At 47.5% G+C, this 19,691-nt stretch overlaps 1 protein-coding gene across 1 annotated transcript in view; it reads right to left on the reverse strand.

Annotated features, from left to right (window-relative positions):
- Window positions 1-4,264: 4,264 nt before the first annotated feature.
- The window catches only part of LOC145358695 (procathepsin L-like), a 35,961-nt gene continuing 20,534 nt past the window's right edge, over window positions 4,265-19,691 (reverse strand). The window contains exons 5-8 of the mRNA XM_080212922.1: window positions 17,445-17,663; window positions 14,421-14,580; window positions 10,860-10,962; window positions 4,265-4,629 (exon numbers count right to left, since the gene is read on the reverse strand). Coding sequence (XP_080069048.1) covers window positions 4,530-4,629; window positions 10,860-10,962; window positions 14,421-14,580; window positions 17,445-17,663 — 582 coding nt within the window. The 3' untranslated portion in view covers window positions 4,265-4,529. The remainder of the gene's footprint in view (window positions 4,630-10,859; window positions 10,963-14,420; window positions 14,581-17,444; window positions 17,664-19,691) is intronic.

The raw sequence follows: 19,691 nt of genomic DNA on the forward strand, positions 1-19,691 counted from the left end.
TTTTAGAACGGGTTTGAATGGGGGAGCTGGGCTAACCACACTTAGAAACAAATACTCGAGCATTCTGACTTCTTTCGGGATATTTTACATTCTTTCTTTCTAAGGCGGGCTGGAGATAAAATCACCAGGACTGATTGATCAAATTCTAGGCCTGGAGCCTGACCCGTGGGACTTTCTGACTCCCTGATGGGCTGTTGATATGACTAAAATTCCAGTGCACCTCCACAAGCGCATTTTTCTCAGATTCAATCGAGTTTGATGACCTTCCCCCCCCCGTCTAATCCATCCAAAAGCACAGACGTAGATGTTTGAGTTCCTCCCTCGTCTTAACTGTGGGCCAGGTTTGTCTGTGTGAGGAGAATTTCATCAATTTTATCTCATGAAGGAATCAAGTTGCGGAGAAACTAAGTCCAGTGCAGCCGTCAGTTTGGAACCGGTTGCAAAGAAAAGGCCAGCCTATGACGGTCATAGATCAGAAAATCCTACAGTGCAGAAAGAGGCCCTTCGGCCCATCGGGTCTGCACCGAACACAATCCCACCCAGGCCCTACCCCCATCTCCCTACATACTATACCCACTCATCCCGCTAACCTACGCATCCCTGGACACTAAGGGGCAATTTCTTAGCATGGACAATCAACCTAACCCATAGAACATAGAACATTCCAGCGCAGCACAGGTCCTTTGGCCCTCGATGTTGCGCCGACCGGTGGAACCAATCTAATGACCCTCTAACCTAAACTTTTCCAATGTTATCCATATGCCTATCCACTGACCATTTGAACGCCCTGAAAGTGGGCGAGTGCACAACTGCTGCAGGCAGGGCATTCCACGCCCTTACTACCCTCTGAGTAAAGAACCTACCTCTGACATCCGTCCTATAATTACCACCCCTCAATTTAAAGCTATGCCCCCTCGTGTTAGTCGTCACCATCCGAGGCAAAAGGCTCTCACTATCCACCCTATCTAATCCTCTGATCATCTTGTATGCCTCAATTAGGTCACCTCTCAACCTTCTTCTCTCTAATGAAAATAACCTCAAGTCCCTCAGCCGTTCCTCATAAGACCTTCCCACCATACCAGGCAACATCCTGGTAAACCTCCTCTGCACCCTTCCCAAAGCCTCCACATCTTTCTTATAATGCGGTGACCAGAACTGTACGCAATACTCCAAGTGCGGCCGCACCAGAGTTTTGTACAGTTGTAACATGACCGCACGGCTCTGAAATTCAATCCCTCTACCAATAAAAGCTAACACACCGTACGCCTTCTTAACAACCTTATCAACCTGGGTGCCAACTTTCAGGGAGCTACGCACATGTACCCCAAGATCCCTCTGCTCGTCAACACTACCAAGAGTCCTTCCAATAGCCCTATATTCTGTACTCCTGTTACTCTTACCAAAGTGAATCACCTCACACTTTTCCGCATTAAACTCCATTTGCCACCTCTCGGCCCAGCTCTGCAGCTTATCTATGTCCCTCTGCAAACTGTAGCATCCATCCTCACTGTCTGCAACTCCTCCGACTTTGGTGTCATCAGCAAATTAACTAACCCATCCTTCTACACCCTCATCCAGGTCATTTATAAAAATGACAAACAGCAGTGGCCCCAAAACAGATCCTTGAGGTACGCCACTTGTAACTGAACTCCAGGTTGAATATTTCCCATCAACTAACACCCTCTGCCTTCTATCAGCAAGCCAATTCCTGATCCAAACTGCTAAATCACCCCCAATCCCATGCATCTGCATTTTCTGCATTTGCCTACCATGGGAACCTTATCAAAGGCTTTGCTAAAATCCATATACACCACGTCAACTGCCTTACCCTTATCCACCTCTTTGGTCACCTTTTCAAAGAACTCGATAAGGTTTGTGAGGCACGACCTACCCTTCACAAAACCGTGTTGACTTTCCCTAATCAATTTATTTCTCTCTGTTATTTTTTATTCTCTCTATTATCTTTATTTACTCCCACACATCTTTGGACTGTGGGAGGAAACCGGAGCACCCAGAGAAAACCCACACAGACACGAGGAGAATGTGCAAACTCCACACATACAGTGACCCGAGCTGGGAATTGAACCCAGGTCCCTGGAGCTGTGAAGCAGCAGTGCTAACCCACTGTGCTACTGGGCACACGTTGTAAAAATCCATCGACAGCACTGATTTGTAAGAATGCCAAAGAAAAATATCAAGTCATAATTGGCCAACGCTCCTTTCCCAATGCGCATAATCTGTACTTTATTTTATTATCCAGGGTGGCACGGTGGCACAGTGGTTAGCACTGCTGCCTCAGAGTGCCAGGGACCAGAGTGTGATTCCCAGCTTGGGTCACTGTCTGTGTGGAGTCTACACATTCTCCCCATGTCTGCGTGGGTTTCCTCTGGGTGCTCCACTTTCCTCTCACAGTCAGAAAGACGTGCCGGTTAGGTGCATTGGCCGTGCTAAAGTGTCCCTCAGGTACCCAAGCAGGCACTGGAAGATGGCGAGTCGGAGATTTTCACAGTAACTTCATTGCAGTGTTAATATTAGCCCACTTGTGACACTAATAAATAAACTTTACAAAAGGAACGGTAAATATCAGGGTAATTCTCTAATCCTCAACCCTTACAGTTTAACTCATTGTTAGCACGGTGTGCTAACTTTAGTCTCATTTTAATTTCAGATGGGACGAACATGTGGAGAAAGCCACTTGTACATAAGAACATAAGAAATAGGAGCAGGAGTCGGCCATCCAGCCCCTCGAGCCTGCCCTGCCATTCAATAAGATCATGGCTGATCTGAAGTGGATCAGTTCCACTTTCCCGCTTTCTCCCCATAACCCTTAATTCCCCTGTCTATCAGAAATCTATCTACCCGTGACTAAAATATATTCAGCGAGGTAGCCTCCACCACTTCAACGGCAGAGAATTCCAGAGATTCACCACCCTTTGAGTGAAGAAGTTCCTCCTCAACTCTGATCTAAACTGCACCCCTCCTTATCTTGAGGCTGTGCCCTCTAGTCCTGCTATCCTTTCTAAGCAGGAAGAATCTCTCTACCTCTACCCTATCCATCCCCTTCATTATCTTATACGTCTCTATAAGATCCCCCCTCAGCCTTCTAAACTCCAACGAGTACAGACCCAGTCTATTTAGTCACTCTTCATAGTCCAACCCCCTTATCTCCGGTGCCAGCCTAGTGAACCCCCTCTGCACTCCCTCCAAGGCCAATATATCCTTTCGCAAGTGCGGCGACCAAAACTGCACACAGTACTCCAGCTGCGGCCTCACCAGTGCCCTGTACAGTCGCAGCAAGACCTCCTCACTTTTATATTCCACCTGTATTTTAGCATTTTCCACAGAGTGACTTCTCAGCCCACTTACAGGGAAAACAGGATCAATGGGGAATCAGTACTGGAGATTTGACAGTCCTGGATGATTAGAGGGCTGAGTAACGAGTTCTGGATAAACTCAGAACGGTGTTCAATCTTCCTTGAACGATATCAGTGATATCAGCCGGGATCAATCCTGCAGTGTTGACACCATCAGTTCGAAAAAGTAAGTATAAAAGTTCTTGTTTCTTTGTTTTCTTCAGTTAATTGTAAATAAGTCAATGGAATTAAAAAAAACACCCTTAATGGTTCCAGAGGCTGGAATGTTACGGCCGTTTGTGCAAATGTGGGTTCAAGAAGGCAAATTCCCGTGAGATTCAAAAACAGAAACGAGATTGTCCCTGTCCCACTTCACTGCAATAGCAAGGTTCCTTTTCACAAGGTCCATGGGGGAATCACTGACTGACCTCCCTGTGAGGCTGGTTGAGTGTGAGTTCCCCTGGTAACAGGCAGTGGCCTGGCCAGCTGGAACTCATTACCTGAGTCTTTTATAAGGCAGGCCCAGGACTGGGCCTGCTGACCTGCAGTCCAAGGCGGACAGTAGTGTGCGTATAGCACGGGAGTGGGTTTTACTTTGCATTCTGTAATAAACTACGTCCCTTTCCAGTCAGGCTTCCTGAAACATTACACTGACAATTGATGTCCACTTTTATTGCTTAAGAACCCGATTTGCAAACTGACCAGTATGAATCAGTGCGTTGGTGAAGTCTAACTGCCGGCTATTGGTCAGAGTCAGTCCATTCATTCCTTCATTGCGCTGGCATCAATGTTTTGTGCATTTGGGCACATTATTTGAAGGAACCGATCACTTCAAATGAAACTAAATTCGTGGAAGGAAAAGATCATCTTGCTGATTTGGAACAGGAAGACTCTCAAAGTGATTGCTGACAGCGTTTATTATATTGCTCGACATCACCAGTACATGCAGCCCATTGTCCCTACACGGGTTGGATGATGTGGTTCATACATTAAATACACAATGGGATTGCTCTTTACGTGAAGCTATAAGAATGTGCAGAAACTGTTATTATTCCATGCTTTAAGATTGCAGCAGGAAGTTAAAGCAATGGTGTAGAAAGGGGTAAACAGCGGCAGCAATGTTCCATCATTCTTTCAGAGGGAGTTTGATGAATCTCTGGTTTAACGCTGGCCTCCTCACACGGTTGGATAAATTGCATAAGAAGCAATTTCACAGTTATTCCCCCTGTCCTTTGACATTCTGATGTAACCGTTTTCACCCCAGTTTGTTCCCCAACTGGAAAATAAGGTAAAGAATGACATTGACGTCACAGTTCTGTTCAATTGGCAGGATTTTTAACCAGGTAAGGACGGCAGATTTTCTTCCTTAAAGGACATCAGTGAACCAGATGGGTTTTCCCAACAATTAACATGAGTTTCATGGTCATCAGTAGATTCTTAATTCCAGATATTTTTTATTGAATTCAAATTCCACCATCCACGTGGCGGGATTCGAACCTGGGTCCCCAGAACATTAGCTGAGTTTCTGGTTTAATAGTCTAGCAATAATCCCACTGGGCCACCGCATCCCCAAACTGGATTGGAGAACTGATGCTTTTAACACTGGAAATTCAATGGTACTGCGGGAACGTGATTGAGATCTTAAAAATAATTGAGAGGTTCGATTGTGTCCAAGCATTTGGGTTATTTGGGTCAGATCAAACTGTCAGATAAGAACACAAATGAAAAGTGGAGCTTGTTCAAGGAACAAAAACTGCGTGTCCTTGGTAGGTATGTCCCTGTCAGGCAGGGAGGAAATGGCTGAGTGAGGGAACCATGGCTCACAAAGGAGGTTGAATGTCTTGTCAAGAGGAAAAAGGAAGCGTATGTAAGGATGAGAAAACAAGGTTTAGTTGGGCAACTAAGAATGAGTTGAAAAAAGGGCTTCGGAGAGCTGGAGGGAACATGAGAAGTCCTTGGCAGGTCAAAGAACAAAGAACAAAATCAGCCCGGGAAACAGGCCCTTCGGCCCAACGAGCCCGCACTGCCATCTCAACACCACCAGTCCCCCTCTCTCCCCACGACCCCTGTCTAATGTTTTATGGCCATCCAGATTGAGGGAAACTGATTTAGGGACAATTTATTCCTGCCAATCAGCCTAACAGCACATCTTTGGGGTGTGGGAGGAAACCGGAGCACCCGGAGAAAACCCACGCAAGCACGGGGAGAATGCGCAAACTCCCACAGACACCGGCCCAAATCCATGTGTCTGCACAGCAATCAGCGATAGTCACTGAGCTGTCGTCTTGCCCAGTGTCTGGTCCAGTTTAGGCACACACTAACGACATGAAGCACTAGGCCAATCTCGAACAACCAAGAGTAGCCCCAGTACAACCCATCGTGTGTATGTCCCTCATTGGACACGAGGTGGACCGACTTAAAACCTGTGAATGAAAAGAGAAAAAACATTATTATCATACTATACCCATTTACCTTACCAGGGACACCCCAATGCTAATGACCCTTAATTAAAGGTTCTCCTATATCCACCCATCTCCAACTCAGTCATGTGCCTGTCTAAGTTACTCTTAAAGGACTCTGGCGTGTTTGCCTCCACCACCTTACTTGGCAGAGCATTCCATACCCCCACTACCCTCTGTGTGAAAAACCTCCCTCTAATATCTGTGTTGTACCTCTCCCCCATCACCTCAAGTCCATGGCCCCTTGTCCTACGTGTCTCTATTATAGGAAATAGCTTACCTCTGTTTACTCTATCTATACCCTTCATAATCTTATATACCGCTATTAGATCGCCCCTCAGTCGGCGTCTTTCAAGGGAAAAGAGCCCCAATTTCTTCAATCTTTCCTCATACCCCAGTCCTTCCATACCAGGCAACATCCTGGTAAACCTCCTCTGCACTCTCTCCAGAGTCTCCACATCCTTCTGGTAGTAAGGCGACCAGAACTGTACGCAGTACTCCAAATGCGGCCTAACCAACGTTCTGTACAACTGCAACATTAGACTCCAGCTCTTGTATTCTATACCCCTTCCTATAAAGGCTAACATACCATAGGCTTTCTTCACCACACTCTCCACTTGCACTGCCACCTTCAAAGACTTGTGCACTTGCACCCCCAGGTCTCACTGCGATTCTATACTCCTTACGGGCTTACCCTTTATTATATAACTTACCCCTACATTATTCCGGCCAAAATGCATCACCTCACATTTATCCGGATTAAACTCCATTTGCCACGTATCTGCCCAATCAACCAGCCTATCAATATCCCGTTGTATTGCCAGACACTGCTCCTCACTGCCCGCCAATCCAGCCATCTTGGTGTCATCAGCAAATTTGTTGATCACACCACCTACTCCCTCTTCCAAATCATTTATATATACTACAAAGAGAAGAGGTCCCAGTACTGAGCCCTGCGGCACACCACTAGTGACAGACCTCCAGCTAGAAAAAGACCCCTCCACAACTACTCTCTGACTCCTCTTAGCAAGCCAGATAAAGGAAAACCCCAAGGTTTTTTACTTTTATGTGAGAAATAAAAGAATGACCAGGGTGATGTTAGGGCCAGTCAAGGATAGTTGTGGGAACTTGTGCGCGGAATCAGAAGGGATAGGAGAGGCGTTGAATGAATACTTTTCTTCAGTGCTCACTAAGGAGAGGGGCCATGTTTTTGAGGATGTGCGAGATACAGGCTGATAGGATGGAGGAGGTAGATGTTCTGAGGGAAGGTGTATTGGCAATTTTGAAAAACCTGACGGTTGATAAGTCCCCTGGGCCAGATGGGATACATCCTAGGATACTGTGGGAGGCAAGGGATGAGATTGCGGAGCGTTAGCTTTGATCTTTGGGTCCTCCATATCGACGGGGATTGTGCCAGAGGACTGAAGAGTGGTGAATGTTGTTCCTCTCTTCAAGAAAGGAAATAGGAATGACCCAATTAATTATAAGCCAGTTAGTCTTACTTCGGTGGTCGGTAAGTTAATGGAAAGGGTCCTGAGAGATACGATTTATGACCATTTGGAAAGATGCAGCTTAATCCGGGATAGTCAGCACGGTTTTGTGAGGGGTAAGTCCTGCCTCACAAATTTGATTGAATCCTTTGAGGAGGTAACTAAGTGTGTAGACAAAGGTAGAGCAGTTGATGTTGTGTACATGGATTTTAGTAAGGTGTTTGATAAGGTTCCCCATTGTAGGCTCATGAAGAAAGTGAGGAGGTGTGAGATAGAAGGAAATTTGGCTGATTGGATAAGTAAATGGCTATCTTCTAGAAGACAGAGGGTGGAGGTGGAGGGAAAATTTTCAGACTGGAGGCCAGATACCAGTGGTGTGCCACAGGGATCAGTGCTGGGTCCTCTGCTATTTGTGATTTTTATCAATGACTTGGCAGAGAGGGCTGAAGGGTGGGTTAGTAAATTTGCTGATGACACCAAGATTGGCGGAGTAGTGGATGAGGTGGAGGGCTCTTGTAGGCTGCAAAGAGACATTGATAGGATGCAGAGCTGGGCTGAAAAGTGGCAGATGGAGTTTAAACCTGATAAGTGCGAGGTGATTAATTTTGAGAGGACAAACTTGAATGCGGATTACAGGGTCAACGGCAGGGTTCTGAGGAATGTGGAGGAACAGAGAGATCTTGGGGTTCGTATCCACAGATCTCTGAAGGTTGCCACTCAAGTGGATAGAGCCGTGAAGAAGGCTTCTCGTGTGTTAGCGTTTATTAACAGGGGCTTTGAGTTTAAGAGCCGTGGGGTTATGCTGCAACTATACCGGACCTTGGTGAGACCACATTTGGAATATTGTGTGCTGTTCTGGTCACCTCACCATAAGAGGGATGTGGAATCATTGGAGAGAGTGCAGAGGAGATTTACCAGGATGCTGCCTGGTTTGGAGGGTAGGTCTTATGAGGAAAGGTTGAGGGAGCTGGGGCTTCTCTCTTTGGAGCGGAGGAGGATGAGAGGCGACTTAATAGAGGTTTATAAGTTGAAGAGGGGGATAGATAGAATGGATGTTCAGAGACTATTTCCCCGGATGGATGTAGCTGTTAGTAGGGGGCATAAGTATAAGATTCATGATGGGAGATAAAGGAGGGATGTCCAAGGTAGATTCTTTACTCAGAGAGTGATTGGGGTGTGGAATGCACTGCCTGCTGTGATAGTGGAGTTGGACATTTTAGGAGCTTTCAAGCGGTTATTGGATAGGCACATGGAGCACACCAGAATGATAGGGGTGGGATAGCGTGATCTTGGGTTCAGACAAAGCTCAGCACAACATCGAGGGCCAAAGGGCCTGTGCTGTGCTGTAATGTTCTATGGTTTCTATGGTGATCACTGAGTGGACCCAGACTCCAGCAGGATAAGTTGTGAGACATGAAGTTGGATAAGGTGCCAGGAAGTACTTCCATGTGACCTCTGACATCAGTTGCCAGTCTGTACGGTGAGAGTGGATTCACCACAAGCTTCAAAATAGAGTGACTGGAGACACCGGGGGGACATCTCAAGCTATGGCAGCTCGGTGGTGGGGAGGAGAATGAATGAGATCAGTTACTCTGCTCTCCTGGAGATTGCCCACTTGTCTTATGGGAGAAAAGAACTTCCCAGAGTTTATGAACATAAGAACATAAGAAATAGGAGCAGGAGTAGGCCATCTAGCCCCTCGAGCCTGCCCCGCCATTCAATAAGATCACGGCTGATCTGAAGTGGATCAGTTCCACTTTCCCGCTTTCCCCCCATAACCCTTAATTCCCCTGTCTATCAGAAACCTATCTACCCGTGTCTTAAATATATTTACCGAGATAGCCTCCACCACTTCAACGGGCAGAGAATTCCAGAGATTCACCACCCTTTGAGTGAAGAAGTTCCTCCTCAATTCTGATCTAAACTGTCCCCCCCCTTATCTTGAGGCTATGCCCCCTAGTCCTGCTATCCTTTCTAAGCGGGAAGAACCTCTCCACCTCTACCCTATCCATCCCCTTCATTATCTTATACGTCTCTATAAGATCCCCCCTCATCCTTCTAAACTCTAACGAGTACAGACCCAGTCTATTTAGTCTCACTTCATAATCCAACCCCCTCATCTCCGGTATCAGCCTAGTGAACCTCCTCTGCACTCCCTCCAAGGCCAAAATATCCTTGCGCAAGTGCGGCGACCAAAACTGCGCACAGTACTCCAGCTGCGGCCTCACCAGTGCCCTGTACAGTTGCAGCAAGACCTCCCAGCTTTTATATTCTATCCCCCTCGCTATAAAGGCCAGCATCCCATTTGCCTTCTTGATCACCTGCTGCACCTGTAGACTGGGTTTTTGCGACTCATGCACAAGGACCCCCAGGTCCCTCTGCACCGTAGCATGCTGCAGCTTTTCGCCCTTTAAATAGTAATCCCTCCTACTATTATTTCTGCCAAAGTGGATAACCTCACACTTGCTAACATTGTACTCCATCTGCCAGGTCCTCGCCCACTCGCTCAGCCTATCCAGATCCCTCTGCAGACTTTCCACACCCTCCGCACAACTTGCTTTTCCACTCATCTTTGTGTCATCAGCAAATTTCGACGCCCTACACTCAGCCCCCTCCTCCAGATCGTCTATATAAATGGTAAATAGCTGAGGCCCCAGCACCGACCCCTGCGGCACTCCACTCATTACCAACCGCCAATCAGAATAGCACCCATTGACACCTACTCTCTGCCTCCTATAAGACAACCAATCCTCTATCCACACTAACACCTTACCCCCAACTCCATGCCCCCTAATCTTCTGAAGCAACCTTTTGTGCGGCACCTTATCAAACGCCTTTCGAAAATCGAGAAACACCACATCCACCGGTTCCCCTCTGTCTACCGCACTCGACACATCCTCATAGAATTCCAATAAATTTGTCAAACACGACTTCCCCTTAACGAATCCGTGCTGTGTCTGCTCTATCAAACAATTCTTCTCTAGGTGCCTTGCTATTTCTTCTTTGATGACGGATTCAAGCATTTTTCCAACGACAGACATTAAACTAACTGGCCTATCGTTCCCTGCCTTTTGCCTGCTACCTTTTTAAACAGCGGCGTAACATAAGCCGTTTTCCAATCTTCCGGCACTTCCCCGGTATCCAGCGAAGTTTGGTAAATAATCACTAAGTTTTTATCCATATTATCCGAATATTGTCTCCCACAGGACATTGTGGGGGGTGAGGTGAGTGTGTGTGTAGGTTGCCCTGTGCCTGTCCATTATTGTACACACACATCCTGCCCCCCAAGGATATTCCATCCTAACAACCGATTTCCAAATATTCCCACTCTTACCAGGCACAATGGTCACACTGGGGGCTCAGAGGCCATTCTAATCCCCAAAGTGGTTGGGGGCATGGATGGGCAGTGCCCACCTCGCACACTGTCAGTGCCCACAAAGCACTCCAGCAGTGGAAAGCCAGCACTCTGGCAGGCCGGCAGTGGTCACCAGGTACCCTGGCAGTGTCAGTTGGCCTTGGCTGTGATCAGTTATTTGTTGTGTTTAGAAAGTACATACCTGTTTTTAACCAGCCAATAATTCGTGTTCTTCTCAGCTCCATATCCAACCACCAGCATTGAATGGATTATGGTTTTCTTGGGAGCACTATCATAGTAGATTCCTGTAATCAGACACATATTGGTGTGATAGAATTGTAAAATATAACTATTGTTATTCTGTAAGTATTTCCTCGTTCTCATCTTTTCCTCTCCAATTAATCTCCCGCTCTACAAACCTCTTTCCAAAACCAAAAGTACCGTTACCCATTTGTAACTTTGATCCATTTCCCCATATCCACATCCTGTCGTTCACACCTCCTTTGGCTCATCTTTTGTTTTTGGACTTGTCCCATTATCGTACCCTCTCACCCTGCGCCACCAAACTCTTTACTCATTTCGTCTTGTTTCTTCCACTCTGTCACAGACCTTTCCTCTTTGCCTTTCTCCACACTCCCTCTTTCCACTTGTACAAAACCGGTCTCACCTCTAATTTTTCCAGTTCTGATCATTGATCTGAAATGTTAACTTCACAAACACTGCCTGACCTGCTGAGCACTTGCAGCATTTTCTGGTTTTATTCTGTAAATTTTAGCCTCTCTTTCGACCAAATTCAGCCATTTGCATCGACTGATATGTAATTAAGAATCTCGGTTCCACATTTCCAGTTGCTCTCATGTTTGTTCATGTTTTTGTCTCAATGTTTCTCATTGCCCACATTTCCCATTCAGTTTTGCTGTCACACAGCACAATGTAACAGTGGGCTCTGATCACTGAGTGTTTCTGTGGGGTCACTCTCTCTGAGTCTCCCAGCTCCTTTGTCTGTATTATATTCATCGACTGACTGGGGGCAGCACTGGGGGCAATGTACTGGAAACCTGTTAAAATTCTAGCACGCAGTTCCTCTCAATTCAAAAAGCAAAGACAGACTTGCATTTATATAGCACCTCACACAACCACCAGACATCTCAAAGTGCTTTGCGACTAATGAAGTATTTGGTGTCTAATCAATGTTGTAATGTAGGAAACACAGCAGCCAACATGTGCACAGCAAGATCCCACATACAGCAACATGACAATGACCATATAATCTGTTTCTTTGTGATATTGTTGTTGATAAATATTTGCCACAACATTGGGGATAGGTTCCCTGCTCTTTTTTAAAAGTATGTATGGGATCTTGTACAGCTACCCGCGTGGTCTCAGTTTAATGTCTTATCTGAAAGCTGACACCTCCAACAGTGCAGTGTGTCCTCAGAATGGCACTGGAGTGTCAGCTTTGATTTATTATTGTACAACTTTAACCCCTGGGCATCTCTAAAGGTAGTGCAAGCGTGGAGGGACCATAGTATATTTGTATACAAGTCATTAACAACCGCAGGATGATACATGTGCAATTAAATAAATATATATAATTTTTAAAGGGGAACCTTTACAATTTCAGATTTAGTCTGCCGACAACAGGTGTTTCTGTAAAACATTTGGCTCGAGGGTGTGAAAGCAAGTTAATAACTCATTTTCAGCTCAAAATGTATTACTTAGGTAGAGCTAATGGACTTTTGTTTGTTGAAGAATTTCCTCTGGGATTTCTGATTACAGTTGATTGACAAGGTTGTGTGATAATCATAGAAACATAGAATCCCTACAGTGCAGAAGGAGGCCATTTGGCCCATCAAGCTGCATGATCACAATCCCAATTTGCAAGGTGCTCTAATGCTCAGTTTCTCTCTGAAAGCTTCAAGAGAGTTATCACCATTTATGGCAAGCACATTTCTAGTTGCTCGCTGTATTTAAAGTGTCAGTTAATTCTCTAAGAGAAATGTTGCTTATTTGGAACTGAAACAGTGACAAGCTAGAAAGTAAAGTTGCTACCTTTCATTTTTAAATAATATTCAACTGTGAACAGTTAAGCTGCTTCATTTAAACTGTGTTATTAAATAAAGTTTGTTTTACTATAAAATATCCCTAATCTATCAGTGGAATCATTCCTGGAAGGAAATATCCTTTCCTGAAATTAATGTCAACATAGAAAAATTGTTGAGGCCCAGTCTGGTTTCATAATATAAGTTGGGGTTCTGGTCTCGCGCTATAACAAAAAGTATACAGTATCCTGGGCTTTGTTAATAGAGGGATAGGTTAGAAAAGCAAAGAGTTGGAACAACATTGTGGCACAGTGGTTAGCACTGTTGCCTCACAGTGCCAGGGATCCGGGTTCAATTCCCAACTTGGGTCACTATCTGTGTGGAGTTTGCACATTCTCCCCGTGACTGCATGGGTTTCTCCGGGCGCGCTAGTTTCCTCCCACAATCCAAGGATGTGCAGATTAGGTTGATTGGCCAAGCTAAATTACCCCTTAGTGTCAGGGAGATTAGCAGGATAAATATGTGGGGTTATGGGGATGGGGCTGGGTGGGATTGTGGTTGGTACAATCTTGATGGGCTGAATGGCCTCCTTCTTCCCTGTCAGGATTCTATGATTTTAAATTGAATTTCTACAAGTCACCTGAAGTATTGTGTCCAGTTCTGGGGGCTGCACTTTCGAAAGGATGTGAAGGCGTTGGAGAGAGTGTAGAGAAGATTCATGGGAATGATTCCTGGGATGAGAAACTTCAGTTCTGAAGGTTGTGAATGTAGCCCAATCCATCATACAAACCAACCTCTGATCCATTGACTCTGTCTACACTTCCCACTGCAAAGCAACCAGCATAATTAAGGACCCGATGCACCCCAGACATTCTCTCTTCCACCTTCTTCCGTTGGGGAAGAAGTACCAACCGACTCAAGAACAGCTTCTTTCCTGCTGCTGTCAGACTTTTGAATGGACCTACCTCGCATTAAGCTGATCTTTCTCTGCGCCCTAGCTGTGACTGTAACAATACATTCTGCACTGTCTCGTTTCCTTCTCTCTGAAGAGTGTGTTTTCTCTGTATAGCGCGCAAGAAACAATACTTTTCACTGTATGCTAATACATGTGACAATAATAAATCAAATCAAAATCAAAAAGATTGGAGAAGTTGGGACTGTGTTCCTTGGAGATGAGAAAGCTGAGAGGGGGTCTGACTGAGATGTTCCCCCATGAGGGGTCTGGGCAGATATCAGAGTCTCTGCCTGAATCCCAGATCCTGCTCCTTTAAGAGCTACAGGTTGGATTAAAGTCGCACAGACTCCCATTAAACGGCGCTGATCTCACACTATCCTTGGTCCCTGCTGAGGTGTGCAGTCACTTTGCAACATGTCAGCACTGAGCTGCACATCACTAGCGGTTAAATTAGTGGGCAGCGCAGAATCTGTGAGATGCCTGTATCATTACGAATGGGTGCGGCTAAATTGTCCATTACGATTCCCACACGCCATTAGCAGCCTGACCCAATTTTAATCCCGTGCTGCAGACAGCACTGGAGAGTGTGTAGCACTGGGGCAGGGGGTAAAACATAAACAAGGTGAAGGGAAATGGTCGTTTCCATTAGAAATATTGAAAAAGAATTAATAATAAAAACAGCTCACAGGAAGAATGTGTTAATGTGTTGTAGAGAATTGGTTAATAGACTGATTGTTACAGATCATCCACAACTTCTGTCTCTTACCTTGTTTATAATTCTGGAAACTATCACTTGCAATAATAGTAACAGATATTGGTCCGATTTTTTGCACGGCCTGTTGTAAAGCTGCTTCATTTTGTTTGACATATGTGAAGCTCTTGATTGTGGCAGCAACATTCTGTTTCTGAAATCTGCAGTTTCCTTTCTAAGTTTTGAAGAAAATGTGAAAAGTTAAGGTTGATTAATGCAGTGTGATGATTTACAAAGTTCCAGTGATACCTTTACAGGATCTTGAACAGCTCCTTGGATATTAAAAATGATTCTGTGTCTCAGACATTGTAAACACAACCATCGTTCCCGTTTTTAAATGAAAATGGGAGAATTATAAATGTGGTAACTGTTCTACATACACTCTAGAATGTGAACAGGGTCACTCAGCCTGTTGTTTGGGTGGTGGGGGAGGCAGCGATACTGACACCTACTGGCAGGTTTTGGGACTGTGAAAACTGGGATGGAGTTTGGAGCTGCGGGGTGCGGGGAAGGGGGGTGGAGGGGTTAGTTTGTGGGCCTTAATGTCCCTTCACTGTCATCACCCTCCAGGTCTCAATGAGTCTGGAGACTGGGATGGAGCTGCTGCTCCTGGAATTCTCCCAGAATAGAATGATTAGCCTTGATGAGGGGGAGCCAGTGGATGTGGTTTATTTAGACTTTCAGAAGGCTTTCAACAAAGTCCCATATTAGGGGTTTGCATGGGAAATCAAAGCGCGTGGGACTGGGGGTATTGTATGGAGATGCATCGAAAACTGGTTAGCAGACAGGAAATAAAGATTCAGAATAAGTTATTATTTTCCAACTGGTAGGCAGTGACTAATGGGGTAACACAGGGATCAGTGCAGAGGCTCCAGCTATTCACAATATGTATTACTGATGTAGATAAGGGAAGGAAATGTAATATCTCCAAATTTGCAGAAGACACAAAGCTGGGTGGATGGGTCAGCTCTGAGGAAGATACAGAGATACCTGAGTGTGATTTGGACAGGCATGGACAAATGCACGGCAGATCCATATCACGTGGGCAAATGTGAGGCTATCCACTTTGGTGGCAAAAACAGGAAGAAAGGTTATTTGGATGGCTACAAATTGAGAGCAGGGAATGTGTAACGAGACCTGGGTGGCCTCGTACACCAGTTGCTGAAGGTAAGCGTGCAGGTGCAGCAGGCGGCAAAGAAGACAAATGGCAAATTCACGAACAATGATGTCTCGCTGCAATTATCCAGGGGCCCTGGTGAGGCCACAGCTGGAATATTGTGTGCAGATTTGGTCTCTGTATCTGAGGAAGGTGTTCTTGCTTTGGAAGAAATGCAGAGACAGTTTACCAGACTGATTCCTGGGATAGCAGGTCTGACGTGTGAGGAGAGATTGAGTCAGTTAGGATTATATTTGTTGGAGTTTGGAAGAATGAGAGGAGATCTCATTGAATTCTAACAGGACGTATGCAGGAAGGATGTCACCAATAGTGGGGGTGTCCAGAACCAGGATTCACAATTTAAAGATACAGGATAAACCAATACTTTTTTAAGTTTACTTTTTAGTGTCGCAGGTAGGCTTACATTAACACTGCAATGAAGTTACTGTGAAAATCCCCTAGTTGCCACACCCTGGTGCCTGTTTGGGTTACACTGAGGGGGAATTTAGCATGGCCAATGCACCTACCTTGGGCTTGTGGGAGGAAACCGGAGCCCCCAGGACGAAACCCACGCAGACATGGGAAGAACTGCAGACAGTGACCCAAGCCGGATTGAACTCAGGTCCCTGGCAGGGTGAGGCACCAGTGTTAACCACTGTGTCACTGTGCCACCCACACTGAGATGGGGAGAAATTTCTTCATTCAGAAAGTGGTGAGTCTGTGAAATTTACGACCACAGAAAGCAGTTTATTTGCATACATTTGCATATATTTGCATGTATTTAAATTGATTCAATGGGCTGCAGGCCCAAACTGACTGGCACTTCCCCCCTTTACCACTGCCTTCGTGCCTCCAGATTTAGCACGAAACAGACATGGTCCGCAACCGTCCGATTCGAGGGGGTCCGCTGCTATTCTGTGTGTGATCAGTGGGGGGATGGGGTAAGGGAGGGGGTCCGCTGCTATTCTGTGTGTGATCGGTGGGGGGATGGGGTAAGGGAGGGGGTCTGCTGCTACTCTGTGTGATCAGTGGGGGAAAAGGGGGAGGGGGTAAGGGTGGGGGGTCCGCTGCCACTCTGCGTGTGATCAGTGGGGAGGAAGGGAGGGGGTCCGCTGCTACTCTGTGTGTCATCATTAGCGGGGGGAAAAGGGAGTCTGTTGCCACTCTGCGTGTGATCAGTGGGGAGGAAGTCGGGGGGGGTGTCGGTTATGTTGTCTGCCCAACACATAGAATCAGAATGATAAAATAGGGCCCTTAGTCAGCAGAGAAATATAAATGTTTTAAATTGGAAATAGTTGGTGAAACATATTATATTAATAACAGTAAGGCTTTTGTTGTCCAGGCGTAAAATGGTATCAAACTTTGGGCCCAAGGTTGGTCCTATCAATGATTTGGCAATTTGCCGGTGATAAGGTAGACAAGGAATGGTATCCTTAGAAACCCAAAGGAATGGGTTCTGCCAAACAGGTGGAGATCCGGTTTTGAAATAGGTGAAAAGAATGTCACTCTATCAGGTGGTGCAATTGGCTGAGGTAATCCGTCACAATAAGGATTGACACATTCATAAGAAATGGAATTGTATTCAGCAAATGAGTAGCAAAAACTTAGAGAAGAAAAGGTATAATTGTATTGAATTTTGGCACACAGTTTGAGGTCTTTGGAAAGGCTTTGAGGCTCTCTGTCCCGCTTGGCAATCTGAAGGTCTCTCTTGGGCCGTAGGTTAATGCTCTTGTCTTTTTGTATCTTCGATATGTTTAAGTAAGTTTTAGTACGCTTTAAGCTGAGAATTTGCCTTTGTGAGATTTAATTTCAAAAGAATATTTAATTTTTTCCTAAGAGATCCCATCGAAAATTCCCCACTAAAACATCAAAAAGAGACTTACCACAGCAGTGTATGGATAAGATTGTTCAGATTCAATGCCATTGTTCGCGATCACGTATTCAAAGGCAAAGGGTTTTGTTCCACACGTACATCCGTCGCTCTGTGGGTCACAATCAACCAGGTTCTGTTCACTCAGAGAGACCAGATTTCCGTGTTTCAGTTTCCACTGTCCTTCGATGGCCCCGGTCGCACTGAAAGCCCAATACGAATTACAGGCTCCCTGTTAATCACAGAAATAAAAAGGGGGGTGGGTGGGGGGAATGGGAGTGTGGGGGTGTGGGTGGGGTTGGGAGTGTGGGGGGTGTGGATGGGGTTGGGGGGGTTGGGAGTGTGGGGGTGTGGATGGGGTTGGGGGGGTTGGGAGTGTGGGGGGTGTGGGTGGGGTTGGGAGTGTGGGGGGTGTGGGTGGGGTTGGGGGGGTTGGGAGTGTGGGGGTGTGGATGGGGTTGGGGGGGTTGGGAGTGTGGGGGGTGTGGGTGGGATTGGGGGGGTTGGGAGTGTGGGGGTGTGGATGGGGTTGGGGGGGCGTTGGGAGTGTGGTGGGTGTGGGTGGGGTTGGGGGGGTTGGGAGTGTGGGGGGTGTGGGTGGGGTTGGGGGGTTGGGAGTGTGGGGGGTGTGGGTGGGGTTGGGGGGGTTGGGAGTGTGAGGGGTGTGGGTGGGTTAGGAGTGTGGGGGGTGAGAGTGGGGTTGGGGGGGGTGGGAAGTGTGGGGGGTGTGGGTGGGGTTGGGGGAAATGGGGAATGGGAGTGTCAGGGGGTGGTGGGGGTGGGGGAGTTAGGGGGAGTGGGGGCGGGGGGGTGTGTGGGGACGGGGTGTGTGAGGGGTTGGGGGGAGTGGGGAGGATGGGGGATTTGGGACGGTGGGGGGTGTGGGGCAGTGTCGGGGGGTTGGGGGGTTGGGGGGAATGGGGAACGGGAGTGTCAGGGGGGTGGTGGGGGTGGGGGCATTGGGGTGGTGGGGGTAGTGGGGTGTGGGGGTTTGTGGGGATGGTGCGTGTGAGGGATTGGGGAGGATGGGGGAATTGGGGCGGTGGGGGGTGTGGGGCAGTGTGGGGAGGTTGGGGGGGTGGGTGGTGTGGGGAGTGGAGGTGTGTGGGGGGGGGTTGGGGGTGGTGGGAGGGAAGGGGGTCGGGTGGTGGAGGGATTGGGGGTGTAGGGTGGTTGGGGGGGTAGGTGTGGGGAGAGTGGGGGAAGTGGGGAGTAGAGGGTGTTGGGGGGGGGTTGTGGGGGGGGTGTTGGGGGTGTTGGGTGAAGAAGAAAAAATTCTGAGTCCAGGACGGGAGTTAAAATAGGCAAATTTCTGACTGGTGTTTGGGTGCATTCAAATCCCCAAACTTCCCCACTCAGAGATAAAAACCAGCACAAACTGATCCTCGCCTGGAGGGGGACGGGGACTGAGCCGGGCTAAAGTTGCCCAAGAGCCAGCAGCTCAGGTCAGAGGCCCCAAATGTGCATGCACTCAGGAAGCTTAGACACAGCAGCTCTCCTACCCCCTCACTCCACCCCCCCACCAGGGATACAGCCTCCCCTTACCCTCCACGGACATCGAAGACCCTCCCCCACAGTCTTGACTCCCTTCCCACAGACCCCACCCTCACACGCTCTCCCTCTCATCCTCCCCTCCCCAATCACAGAGTGTCCCTCACCCCCTCACCCCCATGTCCCCAATCACAGAGTGTCCCTCACCCCCATGTCCCCAATCACAGAGTGTCCCTCACCCCCATGTCCCCAATCACAGAGTGTCCCTCACCCCCATGTCCCCAATCACAGAGTGTCCCTCACCCCCATGTCCCCAATCACAGAGTGTCCCTCACCCCCATGTCCCCAATCACAGAGTGTCCCTCACCCCCATGTCCCCAATCACATTCACACCCCCCCCTCCATTTGCGAAGTCTCTGTGTCACCATCCCCCACAGCTCAGCAACCCAGTCCCCCCCACCCCCCATTCACCAGCTGTCCCCCCACCCCCACCCCCAACTGCACACCTACAAGTGTTGCCTTGCCTTCCCTCTCAATACAACAAAGCAAACTGCCCGGAATCTTGCTGGAACGCCCTAAAAGGGAGTGTGACTCGCCCAAACTGCCTGCAGCTGAACTGTTGTCACAAGGGAGAGCTGGAGATAAACCCCAAGGACGGACAGACAGCCAGGCAGAGCAGCAAGGTGGCTGCCAGGAGGACAGTCACTGGCACGGGGAATAAGGCCACCAACGCAGGGAGGAGCTGAATGATCTCATTCAGGCAGCATGG

This window comes from Carcharhinus amblyrhynchos, chromosome 26 (genome assembly GCF_965287045.1).
Source record: "Carcharhinus amblyrhynchos chromosome 26, sCarAmb.v2.hapA, whole genome shotgun sequence".
NCBI lineage: Eukaryota > Metazoa > Chordata > Chondrichthyes > Carcharhiniformes > Carcharhinidae > Carcharhinus > Carcharhinus amblyrhynchos.